General features: G+C 43.3%; 1 protein-coding gene across 4 annotated transcripts in view; it reads right to left on the bottom strand.

Moving 5' to 3' along the window:
* Nucleotides 1-282: 282 nt before the first annotated feature.
* The window catches only part of MPZL1 (myelin protein zero like 1), a 40,263-nt gene continuing 14,584 nt past the window's right edge, over nucleotides 283-25,961 (bottom strand). For 3 of the 4 annotated variants that reach the window (XM_069025389.1, XM_069025416.1, XM_069025408.1), the window contains exons 2-6: nucleotides 23,717-23,877; nucleotides 19,941-20,154; nucleotides 14,902-15,034; nucleotides 11,488-11,593; nucleotides 283-6,150 (exon numbers count right to left, since the gene is read on the bottom strand). In XM_069025389.1, the coding sequence (XP_068881490.1) occupies nucleotides 6,049-6,150; nucleotides 11,488-11,593; nucleotides 14,902-15,034; nucleotides 19,941-20,154; nucleotides 23,717-23,877 (716 nt within the window). In that variant the 3' untranslated portion in view covers nucleotides 283-6,048. Of the gene's footprint in view, nucleotides 6,151-11,487; nucleotides 11,594-14,901; nucleotides 15,035-19,940; nucleotides 20,155-23,716; nucleotides 23,878-24,334; nucleotides 24,418-25,961 lie in introns of all 4 variants that reach the window. The other variant, XM_069025399.1, reaches the window with a different exon arrangement.

Here is a 25,961-nt window from a genome sequence, read left to right as displayed (position 1 = left end):
TAAGTGAGACAAGGCAGATTCTGATGAGTCTGTCAGCTACCTGTTTTCAAAGGCTGTCCCACCATGAAGTCAGTTCTGTGTCCTGCCACAGTTCCACCTGCCTTCTTTGGTCCTTCTGGCTGAAGCAGTAACACAGGGTCTCAAATGGTGACTTCTCCAGCTGTGCTGGTCACTGAGTGGACACAGTGACTGAAGAATACTGCCAGGGAGAGAGGTGGTATATTCCTCCCCCTCCCTTCCCAGCCCCCAACCAGGTAAGACTCATCCAGCAAACCAGTAATGGGAAAAAAAAAAGTGTATTAAAATATTCACAAGATTACAATAGAAAACATTAAAGTCCATTCAAGAAAAAATATCCAAGATAACTGTTTCCAGATGAGTCTGTAAAAGCAAAAACACTAACAGTTGGTACACTGGCTCTTCATGTAATCAGGCCATGCAATGCATATCTAGCTCCCTCACACAGATTATACACCTGTCTTACAGGTGTTTGTTGTCTTGCACACCTCCAGGACAGAGGTTTATAAAAGAAAAGTACCCAGTCTATGTTTTCAATTACATTTACCACGTAAGAACAGTTGGCATTGCAGGGAGACAGAAAACATTGCACAGCACACTGATCTCCAAAGGCATTGAACTTAGAGTGCAAAAATACCTGTAAATGAAAGGGCTTATTAGCTTTAGGGCAGTGAAGAGAAGGGAAAGAGAAGCCTAAAGAGGAGAATAACTGCTGAGGATTGTTAATATGATTTTGTAGTCTCCCATATAAAAATGTTACACTGCAGAGGTGTGGCCACAGCCCAGATGTCTTACCCACCTTCTCTTTTGGTGGTTTTATAGAGGAAATATTTCCATCACCTATGATATAATAAGAGCATTTTGTATTTGAGGTCCTTGGCAGATACAGTAATAATGTAGAATTCCAAGACAAGATTCCAATACAGAGTGAAAGTGTTCTGGTCACAAATCAAATAGTCCATACCTGACCTCAGTGAATCCAATGCAGCTTTTTAAGTTGCATATACACCTTTACTGCAGTTACAAGACAGATGGTTACCCAGACAGTTCTCACAGGTTTAAAAAGTTTTAAAACCCCATTACAGCTCTTCTAGTCACAAAACTAAATACCACTAAAGCTTTGAGAGCAAACAAAACCCTACAGGTCTCCAGTTATAAATGACACACCAGGCAATGAGTTACAGGGACATACCTGCCCTGCTGTAATGGCTCTTAATGCTACTTTGTGAACATGGTGAGCATCTTCCTCACAGAACAACTGCTGAAGTCAAAAGGGCCATGGAAACCTGATGGACTGAGTACAGCTACCAATTTACTTAGATTAATACCTTACTTGTAATCTTCTTGAAATTCATTTATGGTAATCAAAAATAAGGAAGATTTCAGACTGATCCCAGTTTTGCTTACATGATGAATAAAAGAATTTATTAAAAGTCTTTTCCATCACACGGGCCTTCCCAGGTCCACTATCCAGGAGGAATGATCCCCCTGACTGTTTTAGGCACTGGCTACTGCCTCAAGAGAGCTGCCTACTCCTCCTCTGGGCTGCTGCAAGCCTGGCATGCAGCACTTGGTTTGAAAATAGACAATCCTAAAAAGAGCTGGCAGCAGTGCTACAACAGGACAAGGACAACACCCTTTGCATTCCTCAAAGTCCAGGCTGTTCTTTTCCGCCTGCAAGGAACAGCATCAGAGAATTAAGAAAACAGCAGCAGAGCAAACAGAGATAAACTTCTGGTCACCAGAACATCAGGATATGATGACTTGTCTAACTTTAATCTCTGCTTGCTCTACCTATCAAGGAAGAGAAGTCCTCTGTCTCCTGAGACTTTACTAAGTAAGCCAACTCAGCATCAGTCCCTTTCATCAGCACAGGTTTTCATATCATTAAACAATCTCAGATAACCTGAGGAACAGAAAGTTCACAAGTGTTGTCTCACAATGCCTGAAGTTCTTCTGACTTCAGCATGAATATGTTACTTAATAATTACATTGCTCACTTTCCCATGACAAAAAAAAAAAAAAAATTCAACAGCCTTGGCACTGGAGAGGGATTCAGACAGATTTTTGCCATTCCTGGGGGAAGACTTTTGTTTCTTTCTAAAAAGATGTTTAGTGTTTTTTAAAAATACTTCCAAGTTCATTCTGCTTTCATAAAGAGGACCCAAGAAGCCTTGCAGGGAGCCTCCTCAGTCTAGGCCATATGAACATACCTGTAGCTAGACAAAAGCCATGCAAGGAGATGTTTCCTCAAGTCAATTAATACCAGCCAGATCAGTGTGTCTCCTAAAGTTAGCACCAGATCAGTCCTAAAGTTAGCACCAGATTCGTGTGCTTCCTAAAGTTAGCACCACATCAGAATTGTGCTCAGATTCTCCAGTACATTCCAGCAGGAAAAGAAGCAAACATTAATAGCAGACTTCAGAGGCAAGGCCAGCCCCGTCTTCTCATAGCAGCAAGTTTCTGATCGCTATATTCATCCCAATTCTCCCTCTTACTCAAAAATGTTGGGGGAAAGATGGTGATGTGCAGGGATGAACACAGGCAGATCAAAATCAAGTTTCTCCATCAACCACTTCCAAAGCATTAGTGTTTTATTAAGTGTAAATGTTGGGAAGTAATAGCCTGATAGATAAGGAAAGCAGCAGCAGGATTCCTCATAATCTTAATCATAATATACATTGGGCTGAAAGGCACCCATCAGGCTCATCAAGTCCAACTCCTGGCCCTGTGCAGGACACCCCAAGAGTCACACCATGTGCCTGAGAGCATTGTCCAAACACTTCTTGAACTCTGTCAGGCTTGGTGCTGTGACCATGTCCCTGAGGAGCCTGTTCAGTGCCCAACCACCCTCTGGGTGAAAAACATTTTCCTGATATCCAGCCTAAACCTCCCCTGACTCATCTTCACGTCATTCCCTTGGGTCCTGTCACTGGTAACTGAGTGAAGAGATCGGTACCTGCCCCTCTGCTTCCCCTCATGAGGATGTTGAAGACAACAGTGGGGTCTCCTCTCAGCCTCCTCTTCTCCAGACCTCTGAACAGACCAAGTGACCTCAGCCATTTGCCATAAGGCTTCCCCTCCAGACCCTTCACCATCCTCGTGGCCTCCTTTGGACACTCTCTAATAGCTTCATGTCTTTTTTACATTGTGACACCCAAAACTGCCCCCAGGACTGGAGATGAGGCTGCCCCAGCCCAGACCAGACCGGGACAATCCCTCCCTTGCCCAGCTGGCAATGCTGGGCTGGTGCCCCCAGGACAGGGATGTCCTTCCTGGCTGCCAGGGCACTGCTGACTCATATCCAATTCGCCATCAACCAGGACCCCCAGGGCCCTTTCCATGGCACTGCTGTCCAGCCTCTCATTCCCCAGTCTGTCAGTACACCCAGGGTAGCCCTATGCCAGCTGCAGAATTCAGCACTTGAGAAGATCCTATAGAATCACAGAATCACAGACTGGATTGGGCTGGGAGGGACCTTAAAGATCATCCAGTTGCAACCCCCCTGCCATGGGTAGGGACACCTTCCAGCAGACCAGGTTACTCAGAGCCCCATCCAACCTGACCCTGCACACTTCCAGGGATGGGGTACCCACAGCTTCCCTGGGCAACCTGTGCCAGGGCCTCATCATCCTCTGAGTAAAGAATTTCCTGGCTACAGTCACCAACATGAGCACTGCAGCAATCAAGACAGTGGATTTTATCAACAGATGGAAGCTTGAGTGGACAAACTACCCCTGAGTGTGTCTGGGGTGAGTAGATCCCACTCCATCAGTTTCCACTGGGTACAAGTACCATAGCCCTTCATGTGGAGTCTTGCTAAAAACCCTGCTTAATCCATGAAGCAGAAGAGATCTCCTGTGAAGAAGAAATTTGTCCATTTTTCATCTTGTATGTGTTATTGCCAAAAAATTAAATGCTAAAATATTTACAGAGCTATTAGCTAGCCACAGCTCAATGTCTCAGTTCCCTGTGAGACTTGGCAAATACCTGAAAAGTGATGCCTTTAAAACTTCCTTTAAAACTGAAATGTGTCCTCCTTTTTGATACCAGCCAAGTCCTGGAAGAAGAATTACACAAATTCAGATATTGCAGGATTAGCAACTGACATATGGCAGAATAAATTAATCCATGGTTTCCTTCTGAGCCTCAGTTTTAAGAAGCTGGTTCTGGCTCTGAGGACAATGTCCTAAAATCTACCCAGTGCATGTATACAAAACAAAGCTGTTGATTTCTAATAAAGGGATGTAGGTGTTGTCAGGAAACCAATCAATGTAATCCTGATGAAAGAATATAGTGTTGCCAACTTTGTTGGGAAAAAAACCCCCACTGTACACAAAATAGCTATTAAAATTGCACTGTCATAACTGAAGGATTATCTAATGTGGTTGTGAAAGGGTCTGCCATGGGCCTGTAACTATTTTTCATGTGCTTGGTGTTACAGTGAAATGTGGGCTTGAGTTTGTTTGGAACAGGCTGCCCAGAGATGCTGTAGAGTTCCCACCTGTGGAGATCCTCAAAACCGGGCACAGTGCTGGGCAGCCTGCTCTGGCTGACCCTGCTTGAGGAAGATGAGATGATCTCCAGAGGTGCTTTCCACCCTCAACCATTCTGTGACTGATTCTGTGAAACAGACTGAACTAGGAAATGGGTAAGAGTCAGAGAAAAGGGGTTACAGTAGACCAAGCTGAAAATTATTTGCTGCCCAAAAAACACAACCCAAAACAAAACCCCCACATTAGGACGTACAAAACAGAAATCCTTTTTCTATATGCCACTCTGAGAAGATCTCTGCTGGAAGGCCACTTCTAGTTTTGAGCACCAGATTTCAGGATACAGTGGGTCAGTGAAAGAAATCCTCATCAGCAGAGAACCTTAACAATCTAGGAGGAGTTTAACCTAGAAACAAGAGGCTGGGAAATTGTATTCAAGCAGTAGACTTGCAGAGATGAAGGAAATAAACTGCCCATCCACATCTTCTGTGCAAATATAGTTTACACAAAAAAACCACACATCAAAAAAACCAAAGAGCCCTAGATTTCCTCCAGAAGTCATTCAGCCTCCACTACAGGCTTTCAAGAACAGATAAAGCACCTCCAAGGAGGTGACAGTGGTATAATGGAGCCATGGGAGAAAGGTATGGGGGTACTACAGTCTCCAGATCCCTTGGAGCCCTTTTTAACGCTTACATGAAATGACAGAGCTTTGAGGAAGAAACATTTCACTGAAAGGTTCAACAGAGTCTGAGGTAACCACCTACAGCTACAGCCTCCTATGCCTTTAACTCACTATCTCCTTTGTTTTCACAGGTAAACTACCATTTCACAAAATTCATTAGATCAACACTATCCCTGCACCTTAAAGGACTAAGCTTGAATAGCTGGGCTCATTGAGAAGTAAACAGTTCTGCGACCCACATTACACAGGTCAAGTAGGCCTAAAGATTTCCTTCACTCACACTGCTAAGACATACATTTCTGGTAGCTAGGAGTCACAATTTGGCTTACAAGACCAAGTGAGAGGGTCTAGTTTACATGAGAAGGCAGCCTGTACTGAGAATCTGACCAAGGAAAGATAAATACCCTGTATACATAAAGAACTCTGAATATAAAGAAGATGTCTTCTTTATAGTCACTTCAACAAAAGAAATATAAGCAAAGAAAAAAGCATCTCCAGATCAATCTAGACTCTGCAGGCATCTTCCAGTTTCTCCATTATTAATCAAGATAAAAATATTTTAAAATTGTGATGCGAGTTTTCACTTTCTCTCTCGTCACACAAGATTAAAAAAAAAAAGAATATTGGCAATTTATAAGCAAAATTCTTACCGCATTTCAACATGCAACATTGGTCTCACTTCTGTACGATTAAATAGACTATTTACACACAATACATATATATCTCTCCCTCTGTATGCACATGCATTGGTCCTAGCCTAGGCATCAAAGGCCACATGTGAGTTCTCTGGGTCAAATCTTGCTCAAGCAATTCCAGTCTGAATGTGTGTTGTCCTTGGGATAGCTGAGGATCTCAGTTCTTCCGAATGTCGGCGTAGACCACAGACTCTGACTTGTTGATCTTGTCGCTGTGCTGTCCCCCGGAGTGATCTAACTGCGCGTAAATGACTGGGCCCTGGGGACACAATGAACAGGCACAGTCAGGCTTTTTCAGAACAGGCCCCACTGCCCCTCACTTCCATGGGGGCTGCAGCAAGATGAGAGCTAAAGCAAGACCACAGAGCTTTTATGACTGCGAATGGCACTTGGAAGCAGGTGGAATGAACCCTCAGCTGCACATGAGCTCTAGTCTGCCACCTTTCTCCTCTCAGGAGCACGCCAAACAGCACCCTTGCCTCTCTCCAGGACTGCCCGCTCCTCACAGAAAGCAACACCTGGGATCCCTTGCTCTGAAAAGCAGCAATTCTTACGTGCTATGGAGCAAAGACACATGGCTTAGTCAGATGCATGCCAGATTTAATATTGTTCAAGAGGAACTGTACTAGAGGTTTACCAGTCAACAGCAGAGTGTACTTCCCAAACTGCTACTCAGGTCCTGTAAATCCCAGCATGGCTGTACCACTTAGGTAGTGAGGGAGAGGATAAAGCTGCAGCCACCCTGTGACTCGAGTCACTGCCCAAACCAGTGATGGGGCCAAGACTTACACAGCAGTGAGCCAGGAAGTGCTAAAATGGTGCAGCAATACAGAATTCTTACCTGACTTACGAGCCAGCCCAGGCAGCAGCAGCTCACAGACACCCTGGGCAGGCACGGCCTCACATCTTCGTGACATTTGCTGGGGTGCAGGGGGGGATATTACAGCCCTGTCTTTCAGCTGAACGTGTAAACACTTCCTAAAACACCACATCCTCTAAAACACAGCCCAGGGAAAGCCAACTGCAGCTACTGGAGACAGGTTGAGGACAGGACTGCAGCCTCCACAGAGCAGAGGTCCAGCAAGGCAGGTGGGAGCTCGATGGCCACACTGAACCCCCCAGCTGAGACAAGCACAGGGCACAGGGCTGCCACCACCTACCATGCGACCTCAACAGAGGGACCACACACCCCCTGCAGGAGGGAAAGGGACTGTCCTATCTGGCAGTGAGTGGGGGGGAATTAAAGAGAGAGCTTTTAGTTTGGTTGTGGCTTTTTCAGCAGTTTTTCCTTCAAAACCTTTCATCCATTTAACTATTCTGGTTTCCCTTATGTCCCAGGAAGAAGTAGCCTTCACTGGCACTCCTACCCCCTTCTTGCCAGTACTTCTGGAATCCTGACAAATTAGAAAACATTTGTATAGACCTGACACAGAAATTTTTCCATCTATTTTCCAAAGCAATTATGAGCCAGAGATGAAAACAGACCTTCCATACAGAAAATTAAGCCCTTGAAGACCGCACAGCTGCTTTCCCCCCAGCACAGTGGCAGAGCACACGTGTGAGAAACACCTTGTTCTCTTTCAGAAGTCATTTAAAGCCACATTTTCTTCTTTCTGGGTAAAGTATTTCCAAAGTAATAAAGAATAGAGGAGGAAGATGGACTGAAGAGTGAGAACTTGCAAGTAGGTATAAAACACTGAATATAAACAACACACTGAGAAAATGGGGGGAAAAAAGGACACTGATGTCCTAGAAAACTCTAGATTTCAAATCTCATTATAGCCACTTTTTTTAAATTTCTCTGCTATTTGCTTTCATGTTGTTCTGGTCTCCAACACTGTATTGAAATTACATTACTAATTCCAATCAGAGCACAGTGTCTATATAAACTTCAAGGCAAAGTAACCCTGAAGTTTAATTGTAAGCAATTTTGGAAGTCTCATCTGCCTGAGGCCAGAGGTCAAGGGTATGATAAATTCAGCTTGAGAGCACTATCAGTTTAAAACAATATAAAAATAATAAATCTAACTGCATAAGGTAGTCACTATGACATCCCAAATTTTGTTCAAGTAATTCTGAGGGCCAATTTTCTACCACAGGAGTTCACTCACTATCAGTTACCACTGTTCAAGGTTTTTGCCAGTTTAAATATAGTTACTCAGCTGCAACCAGCATGGTAAGTGGTGTGGAGAGACTGACTGGTCTGATCAGCTGATCCAGACCAAGCTATCATTGTCTCAATGTGTTTATTGTCAGTCACCTAAAAAAAGTGGTAGATGGCCAACACAGAGAAAAGGAGGGACCAAAGATTTATTGCAGTGCTCATCTTTTTGATTTGCTGCCAACTGATTCTCTAGCTGACGACAAGCATCGCCTGGGGCATTTTAAAAACAGTCTAAACAATTCAGAACTTTCATCTAATCCCAAGCAAGCTCATCCTGACTCTTCAGAACCAGAAGACAGACTAGCACTGCTATATAAAACCAGCATTTCCTGAAGCCTTGCAATTTTTCTGTTCAGAACTGAAGGGAAAAGAGTAGCAGATGTACCTGCTAAGGGTTTGTCAGCAGAGTCATGAACTGCAAGTTACAGCAAAGAAAAAGGAATTACAAAGTTAGACCACCATGATCTAACAGGAGTCTACAGAATTTTCAAATTTCTCGAATTCTGAATGATGCTGCAACTACCACAGATTCTGGCTCTGGGAAAGGTATCTGAAATTTAAATCAAGATTCCTGGCATCATGAACTGCTCCTTCTCAGGGTCCTGGGATCCAAACAAGGACATCCATGTGGGAAATCCATGTAGTTCTTGCCTTCACTGGAAATCATTTCTTACCCATGCAAGTAACAGTCCTGGCAGAACAGCAGTCACTAGAGAATGATGGCACGGACAAGAACCACCACAGACAAATCTGACAGGACAGAACATACCTGCTGAGAAGGAGGGCACAGTGAAAACAAGTGGAGCTGATTCAAGCAGCTGAACACTCACAGAATCAGATATGCAAACTCCAGAAAGCAAGGTCCACACCTGAGTAACTTGCACTCAAAACTCCAAGGAAGTGCAGGCTCAGTGCACTTTCAGCTGAGATGTGATGCAGACAAATACTCCATCACTGATTCTTGAACTGATACATAAATAAAAAAATGAATAAACTTCATTTAATTAATTTAAATGCCACTCTGTGAACACCTCTGTTACTGTTCTTAACTTGCAGAGGCAGAAGTTTTGTTTGTACTCACAGTTCTTTTCCACCAGTGAAGTACAAAGCGTTCATTCATTTCCTACACATCCCACCTTGTAAAAAAGCTACAAGAAGACCTCAGGCCTCTGCTGTTTGACCACAGCACTGGCTGTGGGAACCACCACCTAGAACTGCCAGGCATTCCAAGAGACAAGAGTGTGCCTGAATCAGCAAGAAGCCTGCAACAGCTTTGGGAACTGCTAGGAATGAGTATCTGCCTTTCACCTAGACAACACCTCAAAAGCTTGAACACTACAACTCATTTCTTGATTACCAAGAAACAGCAGGTTTTACTTGTATGTGATACAAGATTTCAAATATGTTGATCTGCATGCTAATATGAACCTTAAAGAAACAACTAAACAATGGTTAGAAGCTAACAATGTACGTGTAATCAACTGAAACTTAGCTTCCTCACTTGTTTAAACATTCTGTTCAAAATCTGATCTACCCTGATTTCACTGTGGATCTTTTTAAAGAAAAGTAAATACGTTCTGTAAAGATGGGGCAAATGTTTAACAGGAGGTACAGGAACCACTTGCTGCTACAATGTCTGCCAAGAAAAGAAGCTCTCTTTGCCTGACAAAAGAGATTAAAAATAAAAAAAACTAAACTAAAACTGAACAAAACAAAAGCCATTTGCAGTATTTTTCTGTTGAGGTCAGCAATGTTCACACTTTGTGTTTTCCTTTCAGAACTTACCTGCAGGGAGAACTCTGTCAATGAATAAACAGACCAGAGTGACTACAGAAGGGAGAAAGCATCCTGATTCTGAGTTAACATTACAAAGTTTAGATTTACTCTGCTGCTCCTTCCAGCACACTGAGACTCAGAACACTGAGGACATTTGGAAAGGTGGGGACACCACAAGTTTTCACACCAAAACAATGGAGTATTTTTGCTTTCAAGATGCAAGCACAGAACAGCATCTGTGTGTAGCTCTCGAGGCACTTGCATGTGCTCCTTCACACAGCAGTAATTAGATAAAACATCTTGGTTTTTTGACCTATGGATGTTGACTCCAACAGCTACTGCATCATAAATCCCACAAAATCTATTTTTTTTTTCCCCTGGAAGCAGAGATGGTGGGAATTACCTGTCTCATTCACCCATTCCAGAAGCATCTCCCATGATCTAGAAAAGATAAGCTTTATCTAGGCCTTACAGGCAGCCTGCTGCTATACTAGACCCACTCCAGTAAAAATGTGACTATTTTTAAATCCTGAGTATACAGCCTCTGTGTTCAGAGGATAACTGATCTCTGAAGTCCGAAGGCAGCTTTGTGGGCCTGTGTGCTAAAACTTTGGAAATACTGCACGGCCCAGAACAAAATGCATTTCAAAACCAAACCAGAAGCCCATCAGAGTAGGAGTTTTGACTTTACTGAGCTGACTGTTAGCACATTTGTTCTTTTCCTGTAGTATTAACACACTAACACACGTGTCCATTATTTTTTGAGGAGAAAATAAGGAACCAGGTATTAACTTGCACACACTACACTGCGGCCACTTGCTAAAAGGTGGCTAATTAAGAAGAAGTCTACTTTGAACTTAAACTCTCTCAGGACCTGTATCTCCACAGGAAAATTGCTGGGAATACACAAATCAAGAGGGAAGAAACAGCTTCCACATAAGGAAATCCTGTACTGGTAGCAGGTAATGATCCATTGCGTAGAATCCCTGCCTGACTCATGCTCTGTCCCCTCCCATGGGATGCTAAATCTGGATAAAAGCCACTTTTTCCCTTCAAAGTCAGCAGAACTTTGCCAACTGCAGCAAGCACAAAGAGTGGCACTTTTAAGCCCACAAAAGTCGGGAAGCTCAGCAGACCAGAGCTGTCAGCAGCACAAGTCATCTGCACACTGGTCAGCATCTGGCTCCTCTCCTTGTGAAGGAAGGACATGCCATGGAGCACAAGAGTGTAAGGCAAATTCCTCCCCATTACCATCCCAGAACAGATTAGGCAGCTTTATAGGGTGATTCATATCTGGCAGACATTGTGTTGTGTCTGTGTTGCAGAGATACTCACTGACCACTCCTCATCCTTGCACTTCACTACCACCTGTATATGTTAATGCACAAGATCACAACCATGGTTTTTTATAATTTAGTACGAAAAGGGCATAAAACTCCATCTCAGCTAATACCAAGATGCTGCTCTTTCGACTGCACCAAGCCTTCTACAGCAGAGTTCACCAGTCCCAGCTTACTGTGCACCCCTTGGCCGGAGCACGCACTTTCACCAGCGGACAGCCCCCAATGCACGAATCCCACCCTGCCTGGATGTTTTCCAAAGCAGCTGCCCCAGGCTCGGGGGGAGTCCTGCCTGGGAGCAGCAGGAGCAGTTTACCTGGTGTGATCTGGCGGGCACGCTGTTTACCAGGCCCTCTGTGTCGGAGGGCGCCTTCTGCGGAGCCTGCTTAACCGGAGACATCAAGCTCTCAGAGGTACTGCAGCTGACGAGGTGGCAGAGCAGAGTTTGCACGACAGTGTTCAAGAGGCACACACACAAAAAAAAAACCAAACCAAACAAAAAAAAACAAAACAAAACAAACAAAACAAAACAACAACAACAAAAAAAAAAAAACAGAAGACGAATGATGGCAAAATGAAATGCGGTACATTACACCAAAGAAAAAAATGAACATAATGGATTCTGAAATAAACACACACGATTCTCCATCTCTCCCGAGACATTTCTCTGTCCTTCCTCTGAGTTTCATTGGCAAGCAACAGGAAGGAGCAGCTATTAACATAGGACAGCAGCTCCTCCACAAACCCTGGTCCTTAGATACTCCCATTCAACTCAACCTCTCTAAAATCATGTGTTTTCTTCTCAGTTAACAGGGGTAAGTAGCAATCATCTTCTAACTAGGAGATAAACAGTCCCTGTCATTGAGGCAAGTGCTGTACCAGTGCTACAGTTAGAGGCAACATTTGCCAACCAGCAAGGTACATCCTACCCAGCTCTGCATTAGTTCCCTCACTTTTAGTTCAGCTGTGAGCCCAAAGTAATTCTCCCAGCAGACACCAGTTCTCTGGAGCAATTACCTCAAGAGTCACACAGGACATTTAAGCTACTTGCCCTCATATAGCTACTTGAATATCTAATCAGGCAAATCTTGGTTTTCAAACAAAAGAACTGTCTCATGGTGACAACCAACACCCCTAAAAGAAAGCAGCTGGTTTTCACCCTCTGATTGCTTCTTTCCATCTGCTTAAAGCAGGACTGAAAAGAAAACAAGCATGTGACTTGAAATTAATGTCACAAAGCTAATTACAGGAACAAATGCCCTTCAAGTTGGTGGCTTCTGGGCAATGCAGTAATGGGTCTCTCAGTGCTAGGTCTAACTCCTTGTACCCAAGCACCCAAGGAAGTTAAGTAGCCACCTCCTTGGCAGCAGTCACAGGAGTGCCCTCTGCTACCACAACCCCCTGGCCACTGGGCATCCTTTCCCCTCAGTCTTTGAAGACAGACAGTGTATAAAGTGAGTACAGAAACAAACCAGGACAGGGACATTAAGAAGACCACCTCCTCACAGGGCAAGCTTTTTTATCCTTTGATAGGTCTTACCATAGCAGCTTAGCTCCTCATACATGCAGCATAAGAATTAAAAAATACTGCCCCAGCCATCATGGCAAGGGGTCTCTACTGTGTCAGAGACAATGCATCCCTTCTGTTACCAAAATTATGTAATCATTAATTGTTTTATTGACAGAACTCCTCAGATCTACACTATCCAAATGTTATCATTCAGGTTTAAGCAACTAATGTTCTTAGATCCCTGCACGTTTTCAAACACCCAAGCTGTCTGAGCTTACAGGGAATTTACTTTTTTTCTGACACAGAAAGAGCTCTGAATTTCCTGTGCTTTAGTCAATGCACTGCCAAGTTCACTGTTGGAAGAGATGGAGGGACACTATCTGGGATAAACAACAACTCCACCCCAGTCAGACACGAGACAATGAACCCAAGCACCCAGTGAAATGCATCATCCCTTTGCCAACAGATTCCAGCACAAATTACAGTGATGTTAGTAGAGAGCTAGCTGGTTAGTCAGCAAAGGAAGGGGAAATGTGTACACACACACACAGGTATTAACAGCAACCACCAACTTGATTAGTTACCATGGTGTCTAGTGGGACTGGAAGAGAAGACCCAGCCCTGTTACATTCCCAATCTGGCGTCTATATCAGGATCTCTGTAAGGAGAGGAAGGTAAGCAGGATTCGATCCCAGCACACCAAGGCAGAAAGAAAAAAAACAAAACAAAACAAAAAACCACCAAAGTCAGAGCATGAATGGAAACCGTGGCCATGCAGGGGTTCCAGATGCCACGCAGGGCCCCAGCCCACCTCAGTTCAAGGCAGAATGGTTATCTAGGAGGAAGTGCTTCTCTCCACCACCACACACCGGGTTAGCATCATGTAGAAGACAGTCCGTAAGTTTGGAGGGAGTCACAGCACGCTTGATTTCTTTCTACACATCATGCAGAGCTGGCATGGTCAGTGAAAGCAGGATTTAAACCTCAGAGATTAATCTCCCAAGAGAGTAGTGAAATCTACTACAAGAAATCACAGTGCATGAACTACTGCTCCGGGCTCAGCACCAACATGTGTCCTTCAGCAGGAAGACACTGGAGAGCAGGTCAATGGGAAGCAGGGCAAGCAGGCCACCTCAGGCACACTGCTGGTGCATGACACTGCAGGGTTCTTTTCAATTCTTAGGGGAAGGACACATGCAGAAAGGGAAAACCAGGCTCTCCACACAATTTTGAGCACACACAGCCACCCTCGCTGTATTTAGCCTTACCATTGGGCAAGAGCCAACTCACTTTGTCTAAGCTCTCCAACTGGGAAAAGGACAGGGCAAAGTTTAATTTGGAAATCCCCACAATCTTATTTTTGGAGTTACTTTCTTTTATCCCACAGGCAACCCAAAGAACCTGCAATAAGCAGGAATATTTGTTGGGCAAAGAACAGAAGAAACTTGTATGTTTTGGGGTTGTTTCTATGACTACATACATAATTTTCATTCTTTCTTAGAAAAGCAAGTTACCAGCTAATTAGAGAGGAGAAAAAAGGAAGCACCTCCTCCACCAGCAGCAAGTTTCATCACCACAGGACTCTAATCTGCCTTTGTCAGTTCTTGTGACTTTTTCATATGCCCACTCAAAGAACTGTGCTTCATTTTGGAGTTATCCTCCTAACACTACAAACCCTGCAGGGATGGTAACAGTTAACGCAAAACAGACAGTGAATGAGAATGGATGCAGAGTGGCTACTCCTTCCTTACTTTCAAGTATGGTGATGAAGGGGGTTTTGGCAAATGTACTCCAGGCTTAGGAGGCAGGCACTGGCAACAGAAAAATCAAGTCCTAATATCAACACACAGCATTCCTTAAAAGTGCATGTGTGGTGCTTTTCCTTTAGAAGTGGAATGGAAAGTAAAGCTGGAGGGAAGGGGAACAGACCAGAGCTAGGGGATCTTGGATTAAATGCTCTGAGGACATACATCCTTGTGTTTGGGGATCAACTTCAACACCTAGTGTTTTTCAGGTGCAACTCACGGTCAGTAGGTCTTTTCAAGCACAGTACAAAGGTAATCACTAAAGGCAGATGATCAGAGGTCCACATGACCATATCTACCTCTAGCCATGGTTGCCAAGGCTTGGCTGAAACAACTCCTACCCCCCTTGAATCCCTCCCTCTGATCCTGCTGCTGTTCCTCACATCAGCCACGGGTGAGGAGGGAGATCTCTTACCCAGAGTATCGTTTTTTAGAGTTGTTCTTTCTGATGACAAGACACACGACAATAGAGATGAGCGATGAGAGACCTGTAACCGTACCGATGGCTATCCCTGCCACGGTGGCAATGGGGAACGCAGGCAGGCTGTCTGCGGAGAGAAGGGAGAAAACATTCAACTCTTCTGCATTCCCTGCTCAACAGAACTGCAAATCACAAATGCCCTTGAGCCTGGATTCCTTTAGAGGAGAAGGCACTAATGTAATACCCAGAAATTACAGCATGCAACCTAAGTGGCAGTGGCAGCAGGCAGCCAGCAGAGTAACATACAAACAGAGCACACACCAGGAGTGTTCTTAATGTCACCGTCCTTCAGGAGAGAGCTCATGTTGAACCAAAGGTTTTTACATGTCAGGGAACACAAGTGACAATGAGGACAACCCTGTCTCATTTTGTATCTGAAGGGGATAAAAAACCAGGTTACAGCCATCTGGCAATTCCCAGCGAGATCAACAGGAAAAGGCAGGCACGCCTGAAAGCAGATTTGGACATAGCACATCGCTAATCCACTAGGAGTGCTGAAGCCTGGGTGCTCTCCAGGGAGCATGCAGCACACAGCACAGTTCCTACCAGGACCACTCTTAGCAGGGTTTATACATGACTCTGGTGTCTCAAAATACAACCCTGCACATTTTTATAGACTCATCTTTTTTCCCTTCTTAAGTCAGGATCATTGCACAATACCAGAAAAACACATAGAAGAACACAGTATTGCTTTACTCACATCTTCCCTAATATTATTTTGGGGGAGAGTAAGCCAAAAAAGAGCAGCCAGAAACAAAAGCCAATCAGAGAATGAGTACAAAATACTTACAAGTCAAAGAATACACAGACTACCATTACAGCTTTTCCCAGCAAGAAACAAAGTCCCTTCCTTCCCCCCACATTGTGTTTAACACAAGGAACATCTTAGGCCAGAGAGTTTTTTACAAGACTCCATGCTACACTAGCTACTTGTACCAAATACAAGTGAATCAGCAAAAGATCCAACAGGTAAAACCTACACCTATATAGAAAAATTTCTCTCAGACACTTGCATCTGATCATCACAGAATTGTTGAGGTTGAAGGGATGTCTTGAGATTGTCTAGTCCAAACCCCTGCTTAAGCAGGGCCAAGTAGCACAGTTTGCTCAGTACTCTGTTCACTTTGGATTTGACTATCTCCAAGGATGGGAGACGCTTCAGGCAACCTAGTCCTAGCGTTCAACCACAGTAGAAATGTGGGGTTTTAATTGCAGACAGAATTTCCTGTGTTTCAACTTATGCCAATTGTCTTTGCACCACTGAAGAGCCTGGCTCAGTCTTCTTTAGGTGCTATCAATGTACGTAAATACCTAGTAAGAGGATTCTCCTGACTCTTTCTTCTCTTTTGCAGGCTAGATCACCCCTCCTTCTCTTCTCCAGGCCAGACAAACCCAGCTGCCTCCATTTCTCCTCATATGAAAGATGGAACAGTCCCTTAACTGTATTTGTTGCCCTTCACTGGACTCATTCCAGCAGGGACCATAGACCAGCAGTACCCCAAAGCAGAAGCATCATACTGAGAAAACAGGGCTTACATTTAGTCCTGTTCCTTTTGAATTCAGTGACTTTCAGCAGAACGGCTACCTGACTTCTGGCTTTTTCACTGATCACAACACCATTCAGCCAAACAGCACAGCAGCAGCTTTCCTGGCTCTCCAGTGTGAGATGCCAGTTCACAGCAATATAGGAATTCAGAGTCTTAGTAAGAAATTAAATATGAAGATATGAGTGCCACAGCCTGGAGGAAGACATTCTTTCCAGAACCCTTCAGCAGCCCAGGGATCCCTCTGCTATTAAGGGAGTCCTACAAGTGGTAATATTTTTCAGATACGTAAGATGTGATTGTATTTGAGGCCCATGCAAAAATGAACGGATTTATTTTGAGGCACGTAAGGAGCTACCTAGTTTCTGTGCTTTTCCACCTTTCCTAAAGTGCAGGGATAACTGTTTGCAAAAGCATCAACACAGACCAGCTGCTGCCTTGTACACCAGAAAACACACACACTTCGTCAGAGCAAGAAAGCAAGTGACATTCCACAACTATAGTGAAGAATATCTGCTGAAAGAATGGCATTAGAACTCTGATAGTTTTGTCACTTCTTTGACTCATGAGGGTTTTTTTGGTTGCTTGAATCTGAGTGATGGACAGCAGTTAAATTCTGTTAACAAAGCTTTTTAAGACTATATTAAAAAATGCTAGTGTTTGCATGTGAAACTAAGAGTGTGGCTTTACTGCTTTTCAGAAACTGGTCCCTATTTTTTCCAATATTTTCCAGTATTCCACATGCTACAGCTACATGAATTCCTCATAAGCACTTCCAGAGCAGCCAATGACTTCATTGTAAAAGACAGTTCCAGCTACATAACCAAACACCAGCTCTGAAAGCCAATATTTAAGTTAACAGCTCAACACAAACCAAAAATCCAGCCATTCAGAGAACACTTTTCACTAACTGGCACTGAAATTCAGAGCAATTTCCATTTCATTGAGACCATGTCAGTATCAGTTTTATGAAACAGGCAGGAAAGTGAAGTTTCCATTGCTCCTAAGTGTAAAGATTCTCTTACCATTCTAATTTTTTTCCCCATGTGTGCTCAGATTAAAGATGGATCACCTCCAGGTAACACAAGCTGTCTTGAACACAGTGTTAAGCAGCTTCCTATTACAAGTAGGGTCAGCCTAGTGTAAGAACTTGGAATTCCCTACAAATTTCTGTTGTTTAGGCTTTTGAATGGTAGTCTGTTACAGCGGGGATTACTGTAACATGCCTATATCAAACCAGGAGTCCCGTGAAAAGGAAATATATATGGACGGATTCTGGATAGATGTTTCAGAGATGGTTATTTCCCCAGCCATGGCCGGGGCTCTGCCCAGGAACTGCGGCAATCACGGGACCCGAGGGTCCTTGCCCACATCGGGGAACACAAACCAACCAACGGGGAACGAGGCTGAGCAGGGGCAGGGAAACCCTGTGTCTTCCCCCCAGGGCCCCTCTCCCAGGACCACATGGCAGGGGGAGGGACCCCAACAGTAGTCCTTTCCAGATTCAGATACTCTGCTGAAAAAGCAGTCTTGCTTTTCATCTCTGCCAGGAGGATTGTTCCAACGTACTTGATAGAGCTGTTTGTGCAAACACCATGCAGGTACTGCAGTGAAAACCACCTGGGTTAGTTTGGCAATTTTTAAAAATTAGGCCACCGTGGAACTTGTTAAATGTTTAATGCAAAACCTAAAACTAACCTATCATCTATTAGATCATTTAAATGTGCAAAGAATGAATGTGGCTTTGAACAATTTACAACAGTTCAGAACAACAATTCAGAACCATCAGATGCATACACAGTAAAAAAACAATATGCAAAAGTGTCATCATGTATTTATTTGAAAATTTAATTTAATTGAAAAAATTTAATTAATTTAATTGAAAAAAATTTGCTCCAGATCAGTTCAGGATAAGTTTTCACAGATGGCCGAAGACAATTTTTGCAGCATTTTTCTGATGGTGAGAAGTATTTCAAATACAGTGCTCCATTCAGAATCAGTGAGATTCTCTTGTCCAGATGCCTCACCTACGGGGAAGCCAGCATGCAAGACTGTCAAAAAGTATCAGCTGAAGTAGTGCACTGAAGTCACTCTTCACTCGCTTAACCTGGGTTAAAATCTAAAAAGGCTTTGCCAAGACAGCCTGACTTTGCCAAACCAGCAGCTGCTTTACTGCTTCTTCATAGTGACAATCATTGTGAGAAAATAAACAGACCCTATTTTACGGGGAAGCCAGCATGCAAGACTGTCAAAAAGTATCAGCTGAAGTAGTGCACTGAAGTCACTCTTCACTCGCTTAACCTGGGTTAAAATCTAAAAAGGCTTTGCCAAGACAGCCTGACTTTGCCAAACCAGCAGCTGCTTTACTGCTTCTTCATAGTGACAATCATTGTGAGAAAATAAACAGACCCTATTTTACATAGACTTCAAACTTCCAAGAAACAGAAAGTTCTAAGTGATGGTTGGACCTCCAAGGGTCTCACTCAACCCAAACTGTTCCATGAAAAGTTAGATATAGACCTTGCCTACATAAGAACTTGGAATGACCTCATGAGCAATGTCCAGTTAGGACACACAGATAGGCATCTTCCCTAACATATTGAAATCTAATGGAATAGCTGCATCAGCACTGCCATTTATGAATTCAACATTTATTCTTGTCCTTCCTAAATTATAAATTTGGAAATGCAATTACTGTAACAATCATTTCATTGTACAGAACATCACATTTTGGCTGACCTCCAACTTTGGTAGAACAATCAAATGTTTTGGATAATCAAAGGAAATAAAGAGCCAAATTGACAAACAGAATCTAAGTGCTCTTCAACTGGGACAGATGTTACCAAATGCTAACGAGAAGCCTCATGCCACTGCCATGCAAGTAGCCAGGCCCTAAAATTTCTAAGAGCCACCATGGATTCCTTAAGAACACCTGAGTAAAAGAGGCTGAATGCACATCCAATACAAACACCTTTACATGGAATACAGCAGCATTTCACTTCCTGTATGTTTGGGCCAGATTTGTAGTTTTGCATTCTATTATATATACATACCAGAAGGGTTTCAAAAAGAAAAGTCTGCTAGTTTTTCTCCTTGCTCACCAGATTTCACCCTAACCCTTGATGCAGGAAATATATTCATAGGACTTCAAAATGAGAAGACATTTTCATCAAGCTTTCCATCAGCTTTTGCTAATTGTTTTAACCACAGGAATTAATGGGCATAGAGGAAAAGGGTATGACATAGAGTTTTTAAACAGCTGACAGATACTGGTTCCATTATTAGGACCTGGAAGAAGAGAATTAAAAAACCAGTTGTTCCCTCCAGGCTACTCCCCCACCCGCAATAAAGGTGATATAGACAAGGAAAGGAGGGGCAAAAAAAAAAAAAAACCAAATGAGAAGGAAAAAAATCGTATAGGGTGAATACCTTTCTCCACAACTCTAACTCGGATTTCTCCTGGTTTGACAACAATGTCAGGTGGGTTCTTGACATCGCAAATGTACGTGCCGTTGTCCCGGAACTGCATGTTTGATATAGTGATAGAAGCATCTTTCTTGTTAAGATCTCCAGCCCAAGTGATCCTGTCTTTAAATGGTATGTCCTTTCCAGGGTATGACTTTCCATTAGAGTAATAGAAAAACTGCAGTCAAGGAAAAGAGGATATAAGAACAATCCAATTAGCGATTACGGAGCTACCGTGCTTCTCTCACTGTTACAGCATTCTCCCAGTGCCAACTGTGTTATACACAGCCAGCAGCTGAGGTTTTTCTCCTTCTGCCTCACCACTTCAGTCTCCCTTGTTGCCTCTTGGTCACATAACCATGCTTGTACCTCAACCATACCAGCACAAGAGACTGCAAGTTTCAGTTTTCTGTTGGTTTTGATTTGTTTTGTGGATGGATTAGTAGGGGGTTTTTTTTCTGTTTTGCAGACAAGGAGGTAGGGGAAAGAGAAAAAAAAACCTAGTAACCTGGTAATAATTAAAGGATAGAACAGTCCTGGAACACAGCCATCAGTCTTTCAGGCACAAGAAGCTGCCTGCATCCTAGCAGAAAAAGGATACCGAGTTTCCTATCTTGTGTTTTGCTGTTTGTTACTTGCAACTAAAGCACAGCTAAATTAACATGCAACACTCTCCCTTCCTTCCACCCCCTCAGAAAATCCCATGACCAATTTAGAGGATATCTAGCTGTTTTCCAGAAACCTTCAGGTAACTAAATATAACTGTTTCCCAGTTTTTAAGTGACTAAGCTGCACATTGGCTCTGCACTCCCTATACATGACCAAAAATCTTTGAAGAATAAACCTCTTTAATACAGACTAAGGAGAAACCGAGTATTTCCTAACAATACCTGCCCAAAATTGGAATTTACAGCAGTAGAAGTGCATTGACTTCTACAGGACAACTCTGCTTTCAAACACATGGGATACCCTAAGAGAGGCATCAAGGCTGCAGGAGAATTGCAAGAGCACATTCTTTCTTAATTGGACATCCTGAAAGACAGCAAGACAAACCTGATCAAGAATCAACCTGAATTCCCTTCAGTTCAGTCTCCAGGGAACGATTAAAGAAATTTAAGACAATATTCCAGCTTCCTCTTTCTCCTGCCTTATTTACAAACCAGTGTCTCTGCAACAGAGCACACTGCCTACAAGACAGTCATATTTCCCTTCAAGTCATCTCCTATCCCTTTTCCCTTTCCTGCCCTTGATCTCAGGCTTGCTATTCCAACACCCTCTCTATCAGACCTGCACTCTGAGTATCAGGCCTTATCACTTGGCAGCACAAACCTTGTCCAGATCAGGTATGTGCACATCATGGCCATCTGTCACGCTGCAGTCAATCTTATTTGTTGTCTACAGATTAACATAAATCCAACAAACTATTTCATGTGGTAGGAAGTTGGCGAGCACAATGCTGTCAACATTTTGGAGGGACTCTGCATCAGCCTGCAGCTCTTCCAGCTGGATTGTAACCTTTAACACAGCAGCACTACATTAGCACACCCCTGTGCACAGGGGAACTCATCCCACTGGAAGTCTGGAAGCCCAGAGGCAGATTCCTCAGCTCTCTAACTGTCCTCCCCTGGGGGAGGAGAAATCACAGAGTAAAATATGTCCTGAAACACAAGCTTAGTGATCCAAGCCATCCCTTGCCTATGGTGGAGTGGTTTAACATGAGACTTCTTTGAACATGTGGTGAGGGAAGGAGACAAGCAGGGGAAGCTCCCAGTCCAGTCAGCCTCACCACATGGCCACAAGATTGCCAGTGTGATTCTAAAGGGGCACAGGACTGTCCTTGTCAAGAGAAGCGTGGGCTTAGCTCAGACATAAGCTGACCATAAGATTGATCTTTCAAACTCACACCCACCAAGCTATGCAATGCCATGACTTGAGCTCATAAATAAATATCCCCTCTATACCTTCCCCAGACCCTCAAAAGAAACAGGGAATCAACATCAAATTGCACTGGGTCACTTCTGCTCAAAGATAATTTCCTTTTCTCTCAGTTGTGCTGATAGCTACAGCCAAGTAGAACACCTGAACTGACTTCAAGTCCAACAAAAATGTTATGTGCTGAAGCTGTATTCCTACAACTGGACAGTGATGCAGAAAGGGAATGGCAAAACAGGATATATGGGGAGCGGAAAACACACAAACAGATGGCTTCTCTTCACCCATCCTGTTCCACACGGGCAGGAAATATGCCCTACTTCCGTAAGCTAATGCCCAGCTACTGCTTTGGATTCCCAATGGGAAGAGCTCCCCTCTTCAAAACTAAGTATTTATTTCACTGAGATTCAGAAGCTCATTCTTCAGAGCTCTATATATTTAGGAAGATGGTTTTGACCATCTCTGCTCTGAGCATTGAAGGGCTCCTAGAGTTTAAATGAGCTCACGCCTGTAGCAGAGGGAAGGAGACAAACACAAACAGGCTGAGCAACCTTCTGTCCCCCCATCTTCAAAGCTGCCCCACAGTTCCTTCTTCTGCTTCCTCTAAATTCTCACTCAGGACAAGGAACAAGAAAGAAGCAGAAGTGTCTGAGGAAGAAGAGGAAGAAGACAGCTATCAACCTACCAAAGCCATTTCTTTGAACATTCACATCCAAAGGATCTGAGCCTACTCGGGCCCAACATACAGGAAATGAGCAATGACAAATACTGTTTGCCCAAGTTCCTTGCTAGCCTGACTTTTTACTTGTCAAGTAACTATAATATGAGGATGTAACTGCTTATTGATTTGACCTATTCAATTCTGTTCTGAAACCAGGGAGACTGGTCTTACTCTAAACCCTTTCAAACAGAGGCTATACAGTACACAAGCAAAATAAACAACAAGCACAATACACAGTGTGACACTACAGTTACAGTGGTAATTCAAATTCTGCGACTGCAATATTCAGTCAAATGCCAAAGGATAGAGGATTTACAAGATTCCTAGATGCTCATCTACTTCATATGATGCCATGATGATTTTTTTTCCTTTTCTTTTATATACCTTTTATATATCCTCAGTGCTTTTAGCATGCATACCTGTAATTCCTTAAGCCTGATAACTTAGCACAGTCCCAATATTCCATTAAGACCAAACATCCTGGAGGCCTCGCAGCTGGGGCCAGAAAGTCCTATGCTACCCTGAGAAACCAAGGTCTCCTCTCGAACACATCCTGTAAACCAAGATAGGCCCATCCAGGGGGGAATTCCTGGGATATCACACTATTCATTTAAGCTTCTCAGTGGGGAATCTTTGATAGATATGCTAATTTGCAAGGTCTATGAATTGTATACGTGATCTATCGTGCGTGTGCATTTCAGCGCATTCCACCTGGAAGTGGTGCACCCTAAGGATCCTTGCACAAATATTGAGGTAAAAACCCCTTTTCCCTTAAACCATGTTTGGTTCTTAATTTTAAGACCAGGGAAAGGCAACACATACATACAGCTTCCATACCAACACTCCTCTCCTAAGTAACTAGTGTATTTTGTGGTCACTGCACACTCCAGTCTTGGCAGAGATCTAGCAGACTGCAGTATTTTTATACAACTCTAAAAAAGCCCCCTAAAATCACAGTGATGGAGACAAGGCACACAGAAGGAGGCCCCAATCCATATTTGCTTGCTCCTTAGAACCAACTAGAAGACCACTGCTCACCTATCCCAGCCTCCCCTCCCAGGTCTGCTCCCCTCCAGCCATTCCTTACTGAGATACGAGTGGCTGCTCCCTCTGGTTGAAAGCTCCAGGAGACAGATGCTGCGCTGCTGATCACTTCTACGGATGTGAATGTGCATGGGAGCTTTGCGTCCGTCCCGTTCTCCACAAACATCTCCTCCGGGGTGTTGACCTCTACTGCTGATACTAGGACTGCATGGGAAAGGTAAAGAGAAGAAAGAAGGATAACAAAAGGCATCAGTGCTGCTTTGAGAATCAGGAAGTTCACATCAGACTGCCTAGAAGGGGAGAACAGAAGAGGCATCAAAAACTCCTGGACCAAGTGTTTGCACAGACATTACATTATACCTGCAATCGAACAAGTATAGAGCAGGCCAAGTACATATTCACTTCTCCTTCCTTGTATTATCTGTGACAGGATGTTTTCCACTCACAGATGTTTCCTCTACAACACTTTGTGGAAGTCAATTCTATGGTGCAAAGGATGAGTTTAAAACTTTTTCGTACTAGCTGACAGCAGACATTGTAATAGTTAAGCCTCATCAGAGCAACTAACAACCTGGCCCAGCTATTACTCAGTTTCCTCTCTGGCACACATCTTGTTTCCTATCTCCAGTTTTTCCTAGCTGTAAGTAAAACAAAAGCTCACCTCCAGAAAGCTGAGGATCAAACTTCTCTTGCTTCCAGCTATGCCATCTACTCCTGCTCTCTGCCACGCTCCAAGGTCTCTATCTGCACGGCCTCATAAATAATCACTTGGTTATAGTTCAGAAGCATGAGAGTAGTTTAATTTTTTTCTATCTTAAGCACAGTCAAAACAGCAAGCAGGCCACAACCACCCGCCAAATTTAAAGTAATCAAGGTTAATATTGTGCTTGTACTGGTAGTTTTCCTAACAATAAAGTAAAATTCATCGTGATTCCGAAGACATGTTGAAGATACTGTTTATCTGGCACCTTCCAAACTGCCAGTGCGCTATCCTTATCCAGAATTAAGCAGATACATCTCTACATTCATTCAAGTTTACGGTGAAAAACAAAGCACGATCTTGTGACATCACAAGAGAACGTCTGTGAGGGTTCATGTCATATCCACATGAAAGCAAAAATCTTGTCAAGTCAGTGTGGGTGGGTGCACGTGTGATGTGTGTCCCTGATACTTCAAATGTACGTTCTGATTTTTATTAAACCATGATTTTCAGCATAGAGGTGGTAACAGCAATCTACTTCCATTCACAGGATTCTATGTTTCTGGGCTCCAGTACCTTAAATCCCCTTGTTAAAAGAGGAGAACAAACCTTTCTGCTCCATCAGTATCTCAGCTGATGTGTTTTTCAGCTTTGAATAAAGAAGCTCAAAGTAGACAAACCAAACAGAAAGATGCAAGTCAAAGACTGTTTAAATTAAAAGAAAGAAAATAAAAACCCTCCTACATTTGTCCTTAAATCATGAGGTTTGTGCTTTTAGTCAGTGAGAGCAACCAGCTCAGCAGCCTTCAGAAGATGGACAGCAAAGATCTGACAGAATGAGCGTGCAAGCATGGGTGGGAGAATTGAGCACACCACAGTAATTGCAATAACCAAAACCAGAAGAAACCACCAATCATTAACTCTGCTGTTCAAAGTCCACACTGTTCACTTCCAAAATTCAGTAACTCCTCAGTCCCATCAAGTTATCTCTGACACCTCAGACTCTCCTGTCATCACTGCTCTCATTTCCAAGAGGAAAAGAACCCTAAAGGGGTGAGGAGTAGGGGTGGTGAATTTTCATAATGATGTTCTATCAGAGCTTCCTTTCTCTTGAACATACTCTGACTATGGGCCAAAAAATATTCTTTTCTAAAACAACTACCAAATATTTATTTGGAACATACAAAGACTCCTAGCAATCAAATTAACTGAGAGCTGCTATGCTTTATGTATTTTTTCCAGCTAATGGTGTAGAAAAGAGAAATAAAATAAAATAAAATCCATTGTATTAAGTCCAAACCACAGAACAAACCTCCCTTTCAAGCATAAAACAAGCAAGATGCCCTCAGTATTTGTGTAGGAAGAAAAGAGCCTGCACAGACATTGTCTGCTTGTACATGGTACAGAGAACTCCTTGCCACACACAAGCAGTGGGCAGTACAGAGCTGCCTAATCTAAAGAAGTCACTGTTCTAACTCAGTAGAACTGTAGTGAAGCAAAAAAAGAAAAAAAAAGACTTCTCCCTACTTCTTCCCTAGTATGGGAAGGAAGGAACTACATAATCCTGTACAGATATTTCGATCAAGTT

This window comes from Aphelocoma coerulescens, chromosome 1 (assembly GCF_041296385.1).
Source record: "Aphelocoma coerulescens isolate FSJ_1873_10779 chromosome 1, UR_Acoe_1.0, whole genome shotgun sequence".
Lineage (NCBI taxonomy): Eukaryota > Metazoa > Chordata > Aves > Passeriformes > Corvidae > Aphelocoma > Aphelocoma coerulescens.
Note: the sequence above shows the minus strand (reverse complement) of the source record. Positions and strands in the feature narration are given on the sequence as shown.